Genomic DNA, 15,782 nt, shown 5'->3' with positions numbered 1-15,782 from the left:
AATTTAATACAATTTCAAAATATGGTTTCACAGGAAATTTAAGAAGAAAAAAAACTGAGATTTTCATATGGGATGCCTGTGTCTGCACCTTTCAGTGTGTACATGTGAGCGTGCCCATATGTGCATTTCTGTCTTGTCTATGTACATTTGCAACGCATGAATACCTCATGGTAATTCTAGCCCATCTCTTTCAAAGAGAATGACCTGTCTTTAAGACCACAGAGGGGCTCTATGAAGAGAACTTTAATTATCCTCGATCTGCTTATGCAGTCTGTTGTATAGAAGAACTCCCAAGAGAAGCCCAAATCTGATGGATGCGTCACAAATGGAACCTTATTACCTACATAGTGCACTACATTTGACCCGGGCCCATATGGCTCTGGTCAAAAGTAGTGCACTATGTAGGAAATAGGATGCCATTTGGGACATAGTAAAGGACTTTCTTATCAATCTAGGGATGGACTTGGCACTTGTTTTCTTACCATCAAAAAGGAACGGGGGCCTCAGTCTCAGCCTCAGCAAACGCTAGCAACCGCTAGCAACCGCACATGACTGACACCCTATTACATTAACTTGAATTGCCCTTCTGAACGCATCATTTGAGGTTCGTTTCGGCGGATCCCTATTGCCTCGTGCTAATGCTGTCTGGAATTTTCATCTCGTCTTGATGCTTTGATGGGACATCAACTCTGATTTAGCAATGTGTGTGTTTTAAATGGAGACAAAGACAGAGAGGCAAAATGCAGAATAGTGTTTTTTAAAGTCTGGCTCTCTGCCTTAATTTCATCATCCCTCTCACTCTAAACACCTCACATTTTCAATGACTGTGGGAAAACCGACACAAAACTGAATGGGGTGATATCATGTTTATGTTTTATTTTCACATGGCGTTGACATTATGTGCATCGTGGAGTAAATGATGGTGTTTTCTAGGTTGGGACGGGACCAGGGGTAAATTCAGTGTGGCAAAATGCTCAGAACAGTGCAGATAGAAATATAACGAATAGAACTGACCAAATCCTCTATTCAACCTAAACATTTCTATCTGTAACACCCTCCTGAACAGGACCCCATGGCTTTTAGCCTTAGCCTAGCCTTAAAAAAAAGAATGTCCGCTAAATGACATTTATGTGATATAAAATGCCTAGCCTAAAAAGGACCATCTGCTAAATGACTAAAACATCATGTAAAATGCCTAGCCTAGCCCAAACGCCTTGTCACTGACCACTGCTTTGTTTCTGGTTGTATCTCGCAGGGCTACAAGAGGAAAACAGAGGCTGCCAAGAAGGAGTACCTGAAAGCCCTGGCTGCGTACCGAGCCAGTCTGGTTTCCAAGGTAACGGCGGAGGTCATATCTCTGATATACATGGGTCAGCGGCGATATAAGGGATGATAAATTAGATGGAGAATTCCTCTCTCATCCCGGGGGAGGATCTCCGTGCGGTGCCGTTTGAGGATTGGGTGTGTGTGTGCTCCGAAGAGAACAGTGAAAATTAGGGCCCAAACACACACACACTCCTTTATTTGCCTGTGTTATTTGCAACACAGCGAGTGAGGGAGGGATGAAAGGTGTGTTTGTGTTGTGTGTGTGTCTGTGTGGGAGAGAGTGAAGGTGTATACAGTATGTGTGTGTTCTTAAGTACTGTATGTATGTATGTATGTATGTATGTATGTATGTATGTATGTATGTATGTATGTATGTATGTATGTATGTATGTATGTATGTATGTATGTGTGTGTGTGCTTGTTTGTGTGTGTGTTTACCTGTGTGTGTTCATGCTTGCGTATGTGGAAGCAGAAGTGGGAATTACCTAGCATGGTGCCACCTACTTGTGTCTGTTTTTGAATGAGAGACAAATGTGTGGGCTGCCTGAGGATTGTTTATTTGACTATATCCTGGGTTGTTGGAGATGAGATTTGATACAGAGGTTGGATCAAAATTTGACCCCTTTCGTTGCAGGAGAAAAATAATCCTGTAGCAGGAGGATTTGAAGAAATATTTAGAATTGCCACCAGGGGGCAGCTGGAGGCGGTGTTTGTATACAATGCATTGTACCTTCTGTAGGCTTCGTGCAGGCTACAGAGCGTCTCGTGTGAATTCGTATGTGTATTTTAAGAAATGTACATATTTGTGTGGGGTGGCAGATATCCTAGTGGTTAGAGTATTGGGCCATTAACTGAAAGGTTGCTGGATCGAATCCCTGAGCCAACAAGGTAAAAGTCGGTCGTTCTGCCCCTGAACAAGGCAGTTAGTCCAATGATGATTAAGGCAGCCCCCCCCGCACCTCTCTGATTCAGAGGGGTTGGGTTAAATGTGTAAGAGGCATTCTGTTGTACAACTGACTAGGTATCCTTTCCCTTGTTGGGAAAAATCTGTTTGTTAGATTAATTAATGTATTATATGTTGAAGGCAAGCAATAAGCAGAATTAATTATGGGTTACCTCAGTGCCTGTGTGGCCCAGCGGTTACAGCTGTTTACCCTGACACATATGCCAGAGTCAGCATGGGTTTGAATCTGGCCCCACTGCCCTTAGACTCCTGGATGAATGTTTATTTTCGACGCATTAAATGTGTGTGGTCACAGTGTTAATTCTGCATTGTTACAGGGTTAAAACAAAAAGAAACGACTCAAAGGTTAACAGTTCATTCCAAATGGTTAAGGTTAAGGGCGGGCCATGGTTTAGGGAGGACTTAAGAAACAAAAACAAAAAGTATGCCTATGTATCATCAATATTCATAGCATTCTTAGAGCTTGCTGAGTATTTGTGTACCGTAGCGCATTGGTCTAAGCAGTGTGCGCTGGTGTCGAGCCTCAAGAGTTCATACCCAATGCTGGGCGATCTAGTGACAAGCCTGAGCCTAAATGGCTATGTTTAGACAGGCAGCCCAATTCTGATAACTTTTCCACTAATTGGTCTTTTGACCAACATCCAAATCTTTTCACATCAGATCTTTTTCAGAGCTGGTCGGATTGATCAAAATGCCAATTAGTGAAAAAGTAACATCGGAATTGGGCTGCTTGTCTAAACGCAGTCCATTAGCCCCACAAGTTAATTCCATTTATTTCAATGATTCCAAGAAGTAAAACGAATAGTCTGGTAATTTACACATCAGAGAAAAGTGTCTCAGCTCAATGAAATCGTCTTTGGATAGGCTCAAATGCATAAACATCTTGACAGCTTTACGAAATGAAATATTAAAGCCACACAATACAGGCTTTCAATCCACACCAAACACCATAGCCTAACTAAATTGAAAAATTGTACGTTAACCTAACTATAAAATGTTGGCTAGCATCCACACTGCAGGAAAGTTTATCGTTTTACAGTAGGTCTACATCTGTCAATCAATTGATGGCCCAAATCAACTAATCAACTCAGCCAGGGAAACGCAGTAGCCTAATATTGCTTTTCACACCTTTAAGTTTAAATGGGCAGGCTAATGGCTAGCCTACAGAATGTATTGGAATACACTCAAATAAAAAGGGGTGTATTGCAAACATCGATGGCACTAGATTATCGCCAGCTGATGTCTCGTTAAACCATCAGAACGCGTTAAATTCTCCCACACAGCTGATCTCAATTACAATCATTATGGGTCACCTCATTGCCGCTTCCTCAAAGATGATGTCAGTGTTACTTAGTCAGTATGTAGTGTGTGTAGGTGTCAGTGTGAGTAGAGTCCAGTGTGTGTGTGCATAGAGTCAGTGCAAGAGAGCAAAAAAAGGGTCAATGCAGGTAGTCCAGGTAGCCATTTGATTAGCTATTTAGCAGTCTTATCGCTTGGGGGGGTAGAAGCTGTCCAGGGCCCTGTTGGTTCCAGACTTGGTGCTGTGGTACCACTTGCCTTGCGGTAGCGAAGAGAACAGTCTATGGTTTGGGTCATTGACATTTTTTGGGGGCCTTCCTCTGACACCGCCTGGCCTAGCAGTCCTGGATGGCAGGGAGATCAGCCCCAGTCCTGGGCGGTACTCACTACCCTCTGTAGCGCCTTGTGGTCTGGTGCCTTGCAGTTACCGTACCAAGCGGTGATGCAGCCAGGCAAGATGCTCTCAATGGTGCAGCGGTAGCTTCATCCAATCATTGTTCAAACCTTTCATCTTTCCTCTATATATTTAAATATCTAAAACTTGACCATGTATTCTAATATATAGACTTCAGACAACATCTGAGAATCAATTAATGTCCATGTTTTCCAAATGTTCAAGCTTGTAAAATTACACTATGAATCCAATGTAGTAGATCAACCCTGATATACATATTCAGAACCAGGTTAAATGCATAATACAGGATTGAATCATGAAATACTAATATTTTTCATGTGCCAGTCTGAGTGCCAAGCACCTATTTTCTCAATTTCCATGTCTTCACTCCATTGTTTTCCTTTCACACAAACCCAAATTGCATTACCATGTTAAACACCCTCCCACCGGTCCCCATTGCCTCACACTTCCTCCAAGGCTTACAAGCCCAAAACAAGTGCCTTGATTAATGCATGTACAGATTATTCATCAACCTCTTTCTTTCCCTGTGAAGTTTTTTTCCCTTTAATAAAGACCATTCTCATCGCTCGTTTGCGTAATTAAATATTTATTTCTGACAAATCTCATATTCAGAGGCTTGATTGATGCGTTAGCAGATTGGCAGGCATTTAAAAGAAATTAAAACAGACAGAAAAAACGTCAAATCTACTATGCAATCACAACCACTCAGAACAAGACACATAGTACATCTAGCCATTCAAAGGGAGTCCTCTTTAAATAGTGTGTTTTAATTGCTGACGAGAGAGTCTTTTCAAAGGAAGTGGGAATCAAGGAGAGAGAAATTGAAGGTAATTGGAAGTCGACAGAGTGTCGTTCTGGACGAGTCACGTGCTCCGTGCGTTTGGCGTGCACCTGTTGCCATTTTGTTTGTGACGCACGCTGATAATCTATGTTGGTGGAAAAGGTACTCGCACACAAATGGAGCTTGATGGCTACAGTGAAAAGCCCCAAAGTTAATGAGTTTCATTCATTCAAAAAGTCAAAGTGGTGTTTTCTGCTTTTCAACCCACCAAGGGACACATAAAGGGATAGTTCACCCAAATTACAAAATGACATACTGGTTTCCTTACCTTGTCCCTTTAAGGTGGGAGTATCACATTTCAATATGTGAACAAATAATCATCTCCTGTTGTTCATGGAATAGCGATAGATTAGTATATTGCAGTACAGTATATAGTATGGTAGTATAGTATAGAGTCATATAGTTCATTCTTCATCATTTCATTTTCCACTTGACCCTGCAGTGTATCTCTCTCATCTTCACTCATCTATCCATCTTTCCATTGATTATTTCTCTGGCTCTTTTCAATATATGTACGCCATGACCAAATAGCAGACGGCGATAGATCACGTCAACAACTGTTAACGAGAGGGCCTGGACATATTTCATACCACAGCAATGTATACATATATATTGCCATTTAAAGTCTATGAAAGGATGGAAAGTCGAATGAAATAAAGCACGTACATCAGTGGATACGACTCCCAGGCTGAAATGAACCGAACAACATGATTCTCACATAGAGGGACCTGAATGTATGACATATTCATATGTTCTACCAATATAGTGTTTTGGTTGTATAATGAACTGGTTACTATATTTGCGTTGACATACCTGTATCTCGCCGATATAAATGAGTTGTGTAACATTATTTGCATTAAGATACAGTGTATTTCAGCAATATAAATTAATTGCACAATATATTATATCATCTGAACTTTCCTTTTTCTCCCTCTGTCCACAAACCTAGTGGTGTTATATATTATATAGTGTGTAATATATGTTCTCAATATACACTTAAATCTTTTGTCTTGCCCAATCACCATCTGAATAGCACACATACACAATCCATGTCTCAATTGTCTCAAAGCTTAAAAAACCTGGCTCCTCCCCTTCATCTACACTGATTGAAGTGGATTTAACAAGTGACATCAATAGCCTTTACCTGGATTCACCTGGTCACCTGGTCAGCCCATGTCATGGAAAAAGCAGGTGTTCCTAATGTTTGTAAACTCAGTGTATGTCAGTAGTGTATAGTTATATTAACTGTACTTTTTGTCCCTTTTGTCTTCCCCTCCACCCTCAGACCTACAATGACCCGGTGGAGACAAAAGGTGCCCAGACGAGCCAGCCTTCCTCCCACATGATGCCCCCCAATCCGCCCCTGTACAGTGTGCCACCCCAGCCCTCCTCCCCGTACAGTCTGGGGCCGGGGGGATTCCCCCTGTCGGACCTGCAGAGCTACGCTGGGGCGCCGCGTCATGCACTTTCCCGGACCCTCAGCCAGTCCCAGATGCTGCCCAGCATTAGTGCCTCTCCCCCCTCCTCCTTCCAGATCAGCCCACCCCTGCACCAACAGCTCTCCCTGCACCAGAGCTCCCTCCTCAACCAGCCAATCCGCATGCAGCACGGCCAGTCCCAGCCAATCATCTCCCACCAGATGGGACTCCAGGCCTCCCTTCACTCACCACCTCCTGGACAGCAGGTTAGTGTGACTCGGAGAGTGCCGATATCACCAGCATATCACATATCACTTGTGCACTAAATTATTTGAAGGAATAGTGGACATGCTTACTTTGTAGTATATGCTAGTGTGAACAGTATGGGCCAAAAAAATATATAATAATAAAAAATAAAATAAAAACATTTATGTTCCTCATATTTGCATCAAGCATGTATACATTCTACCCAGATGATGTTTAATAAAAATCTCTTCCTGCCTCTCTTTATTCTCCTCTCTCTCTCCCTCCCACTCCTCTCTCTCTTTTAAATTCAAATGTACTGTACATGTTATTGGCTCCCTTGAGGTATTATGTTGCCAAACCAATTAGCAATTCGACTAATCTAAAATTAAAATGTAACAGAATTTGGCATTCGGACCAAAAGTAAAGAGCAAACCTATCTCCCTCTCTCTCCATCCCCTCCCCCTACTTTTCTCTAGCATTGTCCCCTCTCCATATGGCCAGGATAAGTTGTCAGAAACTAAAACTATAATGCCATGGCCTCTCTCTCCCCGTCTCCTATAGGGATTCTCCCACCTACAGTCTGAGTACCAGAAAAGTGTGGGTTCCCAGTCCCCGGCGGCCCCCAACCCTGGGGGTAGACAAAGCCACGATTGGGACAGTGAATACTGCGATAGGGAGTGCGGTGGCAACCACTGCAGGTGAGCAGCCCAGACCAGTATCGGCTTTGTATAGGAAATTATTGTTAATTCCAATACTAGAATAGGGCAAGTTTCCCTGAACCGAATTAAGGCTAGGTCAGGACCAAGAAATTATTTCAATGGAGATTTTCCATTCAGAATGATTCTTTAGTCCAGTACTTGCCTTAACCTATATACGATAAACTGTCAGAGATAGTATTATTTTATATTAGCTTAACTGTTCAAATGAAATGACTTTGTTGAATGCCCTTGAATACATAGTTTTATTATTTAATGCTGGCTCAAATGTTAATAAAAACATGTTTTTGAGACTACGGCACTTTGTAGGCCTATATCTTTGAATTTACTTTGCACCATTTCAGTCCTCAATGTTGGCTCAGCTATCTACTGCATATGAAAGTGCGTTTGATACGACTCATGTGCCCCTTGAAAATTCAACGCTTTAGTACATAACTCTGGCTTAGCCAACTAAATAAAAATATTGTTGATTCTACTGAGTAAACCTTAGATAAGTACACATAGTTGTGCTACTTAATATGCTGAAACAACCTCTGAGGCCTCCATATATCACCTTTGAATGAACAAAAATATAAACACAACATGTAAAGTGTTGGTCTCATGAGCTAAAATAAAAGATCCCAGAAATGTTCAATACCCACAAAAAGCTTATTTCTCTCAAATGTTGTGCACACATTTGTTTACGTCCCTGTTAGTGAGCATTTCTCCTTTGCCAAGATAATCCATCCACCTGACAGGTGTGGCACATCAAGAAGCTGATTAAACAGCATGGTCATTAATTACACTGGTACACCTTGTGCTGGGGACAATAAAAAGCCACTCTTAAATGTGCTGTTTTGTCACAACACAATGCCACAGATGTCTCGAGTTTTGAGGGAGTGTGCAATTGGCATGCTGACTTCAGGAATGTCCACCAGAGCTGTTGCCAGAGAAATTAATGTTAATTTCTCTACCATAAGCCACCTCCAACGTCATTTTAGAGAATTTGGCAGTGCGTCCAACGGGCCTCACAACCGCAGACCAATCGCAATTTGTTTAAATTGACTGATATCCTTATATGAACTGTAACTCTGTAAATCTTTCATATTGCTGCATGTGGCATTTATATTTTTGTTCAGTATACTATTGAATCAATATTACTAAACTCAGCAAAACAAGAAATGTCCCTTTTTCAGGACCCTATCTTTCAAAGATAATTTGTAAAAATCCAAATAACTTCACAGATCTTCATTGTAAAGGGTTAAAACACTGTTTTCCATGCTTGTTCAATGAACCATAAACAATTAATGAACATGCACCTGTGGAACGGCCGTTAAGACACTGACAGCTTACAGACAGTAGGCAGGGTAGCCTAGTGGTTAGAGCGTTGGACTAGTATCCGAAAGGTTGCAAGTTCGAATCCCCGAGCTGACAAGGTACAAATCTGTCGTTCTGCCCCTGAACAGGCAGTTAACCCACTGTTCCTAGGCCGTCATTGAAAATAAGAATTCGTTCTTAACTGACTTGCCTAGTAAAATAAAGGTAAAATGTAATAAATAAAAAAAATTAAGGTCACAGTTAGGACACTAAAGAGGCCTTTCTACTGAAAAACACCAAAAGAAAGATGCACAGGGTCCCTGCTCATCTGTGTGAACATGCCTTAGGCATGCTGCAAGGACGCATGAGGGCTGCAGATGTGGCCTGGGCAATAAATTGCAATGTCCGTACTGTGGGAGTCCTAAGACAGCGCTACAAGGAGACAGGACGGACAGCTGATCGTCCTCGCAGTGGCAGACCACGTGTAACAACACCTGCACAGGATCGGTACATCCAAACATCGCACCTGCGGGACAGGTACAGGATGGCAACAACAACTGCCTGAGTTACACAAGGAACGCACAATCCCTCCATCAGACTGTCCACAATAGGCTGAGAGAAGACACTAACAGCTTAACAGCTTACAGACAGTAGGCAGGGTAGCCTAGTGGTTAGCCTTGTAGGCCTGTTGTAAGGCAGGTCCTCACCAGACATCACCGTCAACAACGTCGCCTATGGATACAAACCCACCATCGCTGGATCCGACAGACAGGACTGGCAAAAAGTGCTCTTCACTGACGAGTTGCGGTTTTGTCTCAGCAGGGGTGATGGTCGGATTAAGTACCTTTGGGATCAGAGGGTGAGGGATAGTGAAATTCACCCCCAGAAATGTCCGGGAACTTGCAAGTGCCTTAGAGGAAGAGTGGGGTAACATCTCACAGCAAGACCAGGCAAACCTGGTGCAGTCCATGAGGAGGAAATGTACTGCAGTACTTAATGCAGCTGGTGGCCACACCAGATACTGACTGTTACTTTTGATTTTGACCCCCCCCCCTTTGTTCAGGGACACGTTATTCCATTTCTGTTAGTCACATGTCTGTGGAACTTGTTCCGTTTATGTCTTAGTTGCTAAATCTTGTTATGTTCATACAAATATTTACACGTGTTAAGTTTGCTGAAAATTAACGCAGTTGACAGTGAGAGGACGTTTCTTTTTTTGCTGAGTTTATTGAACATGTATTATTCACGTATTATACTTTCTCTCTTGTTTCTTTTGAGATGTCTGTCAATATATTCAGTGTACATTTTTCTGCTATGGCACTGAATAATCATTGAAACTTCTGTTAGGAACATCTGTTTGGAGTGTACTCCGACAACCACAGGACAAGCTTTATTTCTTTAATATTAGTTTGACAGCTGTCCCTACTGTACTTCAAAGGGGAAGCATTTTAAGGTTTTCTATCTGCAGGTTTTTGGGGGGGAGTAAGTAGTATCACCTCTCTGAGTCTGTGTTGTTTTTTTTTCCTATTCCGTCTCTTCTCACCATCTCCCTCTCTTCTCGTTTTCAGTGGCAGCATGATAGCTAGGGACAAGCCACTCTACCTCACTTGAAGCTGGAGGCCGCCGTCAACAAGAAAAGACACCAGGGAGTCAGCCCTCAACACCCCCCCAACCACACACACCACCTCCCCGACCCATCCCTCGCAACCCACCCACCCCTACCACCACCAAAAACTCAACCTTTTTATTGTCAATGTAATTTTTTTTTTTTTGAAGGATCTGTGCAATTCTGACGACTACTAGCGATCCCTCTCTTTTTTTAAAAACTTTTTACGCAAAGCACTTACAAATGTCCAGGCATTTTTCCTTTCGCACCTGATTCTAGAGCACTCATCTTTGTCTCAAAGTTTAAAAAAAAAGTGAACTACCATGAGAATAGTCCCCCTCGGGGACTAAACTGAGCTTTAATTGGAATAAGAAGAGCAAAAAGCCTTCTTCTTCTCCTTCGTCTCCTTTTAATCATATTTAAATTGATTTTGTTTCGTTTTCTTGTTGTTGTTTTTATTTATTTCTTGCTTGCTACATTTGCTTTTGTCAATAACAGTCCCTGTACTGTAGGGAAAATACTCTTCTGGTAGGTTTCAGCACACAGGCCTTGATGTTACTGTAGCTTTGCTTTAGGGTCTGTGACTTATATTAATACAAAGAGACGGGACGGGACGGGGGAGTAATTAAATACATTCTTTTTTTGTAATATGAAAGACCAATGGAGGTTTACCAAGCTGTCACAGTGTGATTGTAAATATCACTTTTATGGGATCAAATTGGGAATTCAAAGTCCAGATGGCTTTTTTCTTCTTCTTTAATATTACCTGTAAGTCATTGGTTTGAATAAAAAAAAACAAAAAAAACAGTGTGTCTGTGTGTGTGTGGATGTGTATGCGACTGTGCGTACGACGTGCGCACATGCATGTGGGCCTGTGCGTGTGTGTATTGTGAATTTTAACAGCCTGTGCAGGTGGATTTCAGAGGAGTACTTCACACACTCGATCTTGCATTAAATCTGTGCTCACTGGTGTGATTTTTCCCAATAAAGTTCAATCTAAAACCGAATACAGAGTATGGGTCCCGCAGATCATTCAATGGAAAGAGCAAGAGAAAGAGAGAGAGAGAGAGAGAGAGAGAGAGAGAGAGAGAGAGAGAGAGAGAGAGAGAGAGAGAGAGAGGGAGAGAGAGAGAGAGAGAGAGAGAGAGAAAAGAGACAGAAAGGGAGAGAAAAGGGGAACAAGAAAGAGCGAGATGTAGACACATACACTCACAGGTGAACAGTGTTGCCTCAAACATTTTTTGGCCACTGTCTTTGTTGATTTTATTTTTAATTCACCTGGTCATGTTAATTGTCAATTTTCAGCCGCTCAACATAAAGAGGTAAACTAAAAATGCTATATGTTAATGGTTATGTCACAGAAACATAGCCGTGGGTTTCTAGTAGCTTCTTAGGTGTTCTATTGTGTTGATCTCATCTTTAAGTTTTGTGATAAATATTAATGCGTTTGATGACAAAGATATATGTTCTTATTTTCACTGTAGCATAATTTCCTTTTTTGTTGTAATTGAAATATAATAACATTTAAACCTGCCAATTGTAGTTGTTTTATTTGTAAAGCCAGTAATGATAATTATTTTAAAGCTTTTTTTGCAAGTTGCCCATCAGCTATGACAGGTTTCTTATTTACGAACGAACATGAGATCATTTTTGCTTCATACAATGGAGGTGCATTTCATTCAAATTGCATTGTTTTTATGTTTGGTTTGATGATGATGATGATGATGATGATGATGATAGTTGTTTTTGTTTGCATTTTTTTTTTTACATTTATATGCTGGTTCTTTCTTTCCTCGCCGGGCGACATTATTTTGTGTCACAATGCTTATTTTATTTCAAATCTACATAATAAATCAATAAAAAAAAACGTTAAAAGAGAAACAGGCTTTCACCGACTCTTTTTTTACAGCACAAAACCTTCTATTTTCTTCCCTTTCTGTAAAGTATCCGATCTAAAATGGCATCCACTTAACCCTTGGACAATGTCCTAAAACAAGGCATTTATGCTTCCATAATATCTCTCTTTTGTTTCCAACCCAGAACATTCCATATGTTTCCTATACTTCATTTTAGTCTTATGGCTGGACTCAAATCAAATGCCATGGCTTTACTAATTAGCTGTCGTCGCTAGAGCTAACACCAACACCGGCCCAATCTGAATGTTGTCCTAAAACTATCTCCGTAACCATGAACAGATGCAGGCTTGAATTTGCTTTGCTGCTATGTGAAAGTGGTGCACGGTGTGGTGGGCGTCAAGTCAGAGCGAAAGAGAACAGAGAAATGCATGGCGTACGTACTGTACACAAACTCAGGCATCCATCCAAAACACAGATTTTACCCCAATTGCACACAAGTCTTCCAGAGAGACGAGAGTGGGGAGCTGTTCAAGGGAACTGTCACGACCGTGCCATTTTATGTTTTATTCATTTGCGGCTGGCATCTCCCTCTCTCTCTTTGCAGTATTGAATTGGCAAATAGATCATTATTGAACAATTGGAAAACGTGGACTGCCACTTCGTGATATGACACACATTATATGAAAATCAGTCATACATTCTTAATGGAATACCAGATAATGGAGTTTTTTTTGGCACAGCCACATTGGTGTCTTTCTTTTGTGTGTGTGTGTGTGTGTGTGTGCGTGTGAACACAATGTTTGGGAAGGTTGGGGTGATGGCTCCTCTGTGCAATGTTTAAATTGACATAATTTCCCCTTTCCTTGCAGTTACAATGGCTTTTCTTTATTTGACAGTTTCTCCACCTTGACACATACTACTCTCCATGGTCATTATGTGCACCGTAGTAAACTAAACAGTAAATACTGAGCCGCCAGCCTCAATTTGACAATTTTGTCAGGTTCCATAATCCTATTGTCTTTCACAAATTCAATCTCACAAGGAAAAAGTCAAATGCAAAAATACAATTTATAGTAAAGACATTGAAAAAAAGTCAAAACACTTGTAACCGTACAATCAAAATAGCTTTGCTTTTCCATATCAAGTACAACGGACCTGGGCCTGTATTCACAAAGGACCGGGAAAGCGGACCAAATTTTCAGTAGGAGTGCTGATCTAGGATCAGTTTTGTCCTTTAAATCAAACTGAATAAAAGGGAGAACCTGATCCTAGATCCGCACTCTGAGACACTTTATGAATACGGGTGCAGAGATACAGTAGGTGATATTGAATATTGATATTAGCTATTGTTATTTTACTGGTGTTCTTTAATTATTTGTTACTTTTATTTCTTACTTTTTGTAGGTATTTTCGTAAAACTACATGTTTGGTTAAGGGCTTGTAAGTAAGCATTTCACTGTAAGGTCTGTTGTATTCGAAGCGTTTGACAAATAACAGTTGATTTGATTTGATTACGTTCTCTGTTTGTTGAGGTCTGTTTAGATTGGTAGTGGCCAGATGCACGTTGTCCATACTAGGATATAAATTAGCTGTTAAATCAGGCACAGTGGTGTGACATTTGAGGTGGACACTGGTGTGGCCTTTGTTTGGAGCCGTGTACACGGAGACAATCTGTTAGATCACAATGGAAACTTTTCCACCATGGTGGGGGCCTTGGTGGAAAGAGTCAAACCCTCTTTTTTTCTGACAAACACCTCTTTTTTTTATTTGCTCTCTTGTGGTCGCGTAACGTACCAACTCTGGATTCCAAGTCAACATTTTTAGCTCACCCGACCACATGAGAGGGTGCCTAGCTAGTGAGCCTCAGTGGAGAGTTAGAAAGTAGAAGGTCAGTGTTAGGTGCGGCCTTCAAAAGTCACATGGCCACCTGACAAAAAAACTTGTCAGTTGCAACTTTGGTTCTGTGTTAGAGCGAGAACAGGAAATGTAGGCGGTTTTGACAAGAACAGGGTTTCACTTTGTGTTCATTTAATCTGTTTGGTGTTTGGAGATTCAACAGTATGAAATGATTCCTAAAAGTGCCCGTGCAACTTGCATTTATAGCATTTTTTTTTTGTAGAAATGCAGTTATTGCAAAAAATGTGTCGAGACCAGGCAGTGAAAAATATGTGAGGTTATCATACAGTCAATGTTATATATATGATAAAATGCGTAATATCAAAAATGTCCCTTTGATATACTGAATGTGTATTTATTGTATTCTATCATAACAATAATGGGAGAATTTTGATCATACAGATTATTTTCCCAACCCACTATCAGGTTGACTGTAAATGAAAGGATATGTGCAGTATTGTGACAGAATTATCTAAGAATATGGCAAGGTGCCATGTTTCTGATGCTAAATGCCCCTAAGACAGATTCAGAAACTTCAGGTGAGACTGAACTTCTCTCTATGACTGATCACCAGAGCAGTGTGCTGAATATTACCGTTGCTTTCAAATTACCATATTACCCGTATTTAAGAAGCTCTTTAAGATCTTGATGACACGACCTCATAAAATGTACATCTTTATGTCTCTTTTAGTCTCTTGTTTGATTTGTTGCTTTTTCTCCTTTTTGATTTTCCTGACAGCTGAATACCTTTCGCAGCTCTGCAAATGTACTGTAGTTATGGCCTTAACAAAGGAAATCATGAACACATAACATACATTGATATAGTTCATGATCAATGGATGTATGAATGAACTACAGGCCTTTTGACTCTTCCCATTGAGTGGGGATACCATTTATGACGTTTATTCCACATCGAAATAGCCACCATTTTACAACTTCAGGAAATGAATAGCATTGTTCATCAATGACTATTTAGAGTGCCTTCGGAAAATATTCACACCCCTTGACTTTTTCTAGTTTTTGTTGTGTTACAGCTGGAGTTTAAAATGGCCGACACACAATACCCCACAATGTCAAAGTGGAATTATGTTTTTATGATTTTTACAAATAAATGGAAAATGAAAAGCAGGAATATCTTGAGTCAATTAGTATTCAACAGCTTTGTTATGACAAGCCTGAATAAGTTCAGGAGTAAAAAGTAACATGTCACATATTAAGTTGCATGGACTCACTCTGTGTGCAATAATAGTGTTTAACATGATTTTGGTGATGACTACCTCATCTCTCCCACACCACAAATACCAGCAAGGTTTTCCAATGCCTCGCAAAGAAGTTCACCCAATGGTAGATGGGTAAAAAAACAAAAACAGACATTGAATATCCCTTTGAGCATGGTGAAGTTATTAATTACACTTTGGCTCTACAAAGATACAGGCATCCTTCCTAACTCAGTAGCCGGAGAGGAAGGAAACTGCTCAGGGATTTCACCATGACGCCAATGGTGACTTTAAAACAGTTACAGAGTTGAATTGCTGTGATAAGAGAAAATTGAGGATGGATCAACAACATTGTAGTCACTCTACAATACTAACCTAATTGACAGAGTGATAAGAAGGAAGCCTGTACAGAATATAAATATTCCAAAACATGCATCCTGTTTGCAATTAGACACTAAAGGAAAACCAGTCTGCTTTCCAACAGACGCTGGGAGACAAATTCACCTTTCAGCAGGACAATAACTTACAACACAAGGCCAAATATACACTGGAGTTGCTTACCGACACAACACTGAATCTTCCTGAGTGGCTTAGTTACAGTTTTGACTTAAATCGTCTCAAAAATATATGGCAAGACTTGAAAATGGCTAGCAATGTTCAAAAACGAACTTGACAGAGCTTCGAAA

The 15,782-nt window shown here is 40.8% G+C and overlaps 1 protein-coding gene across 5 annotated transcripts in view; it reads left to right on the top strand.

Annotated features, from left to right (window-relative positions):
- tox2 (TOX high mobility group box family member 2) overlaps positions 1 to 10,743 on the top strand; it is a 140,750-nt gene extending 130,007 nt beyond the window's left edge. For all 5 annotated transcript variants that reach the window (XM_035778582.2, XM_035778581.2, XM_035778580.2 and 2 more), the window contains 4 exons: positions 1,256 to 1,336; positions 6,131 to 6,529; positions 7,071 to 7,207; positions 10,090 to 10,743. In XM_035778582.2, the coding sequence (XP_035634475.1) occupies positions 1,256 to 1,336; positions 6,131 to 6,529; positions 7,071 to 7,207; positions 10,090 to 10,132 (660 nt within the window). In that variant the 3' untranslated portion in view covers positions 10,133 to 10,743. The remainder of the gene's footprint in view (positions 1 to 1,255; positions 1,337 to 6,130; positions 6,530 to 7,070; positions 7,208 to 10,089) is intronic.
- The last annotated feature ends 5,039 nt before the right edge of the window (positions 10,744 to 15,782 follow it).

Source organism: Oncorhynchus keta, chromosome 10 (assembly GCF_023373465.1).
Source record: "Oncorhynchus keta strain PuntledgeMale-10-30-2019 chromosome 10, Oket_V2, whole genome shotgun sequence".
Classification (NCBI taxonomy): domain Eukaryota; kingdom Metazoa; phylum Chordata; class Actinopteri; order Salmoniformes; family Salmonidae; genus Oncorhynchus; species Oncorhynchus keta.
This window is presented reverse-complemented; position numbering and strand designations above follow the sequence as displayed.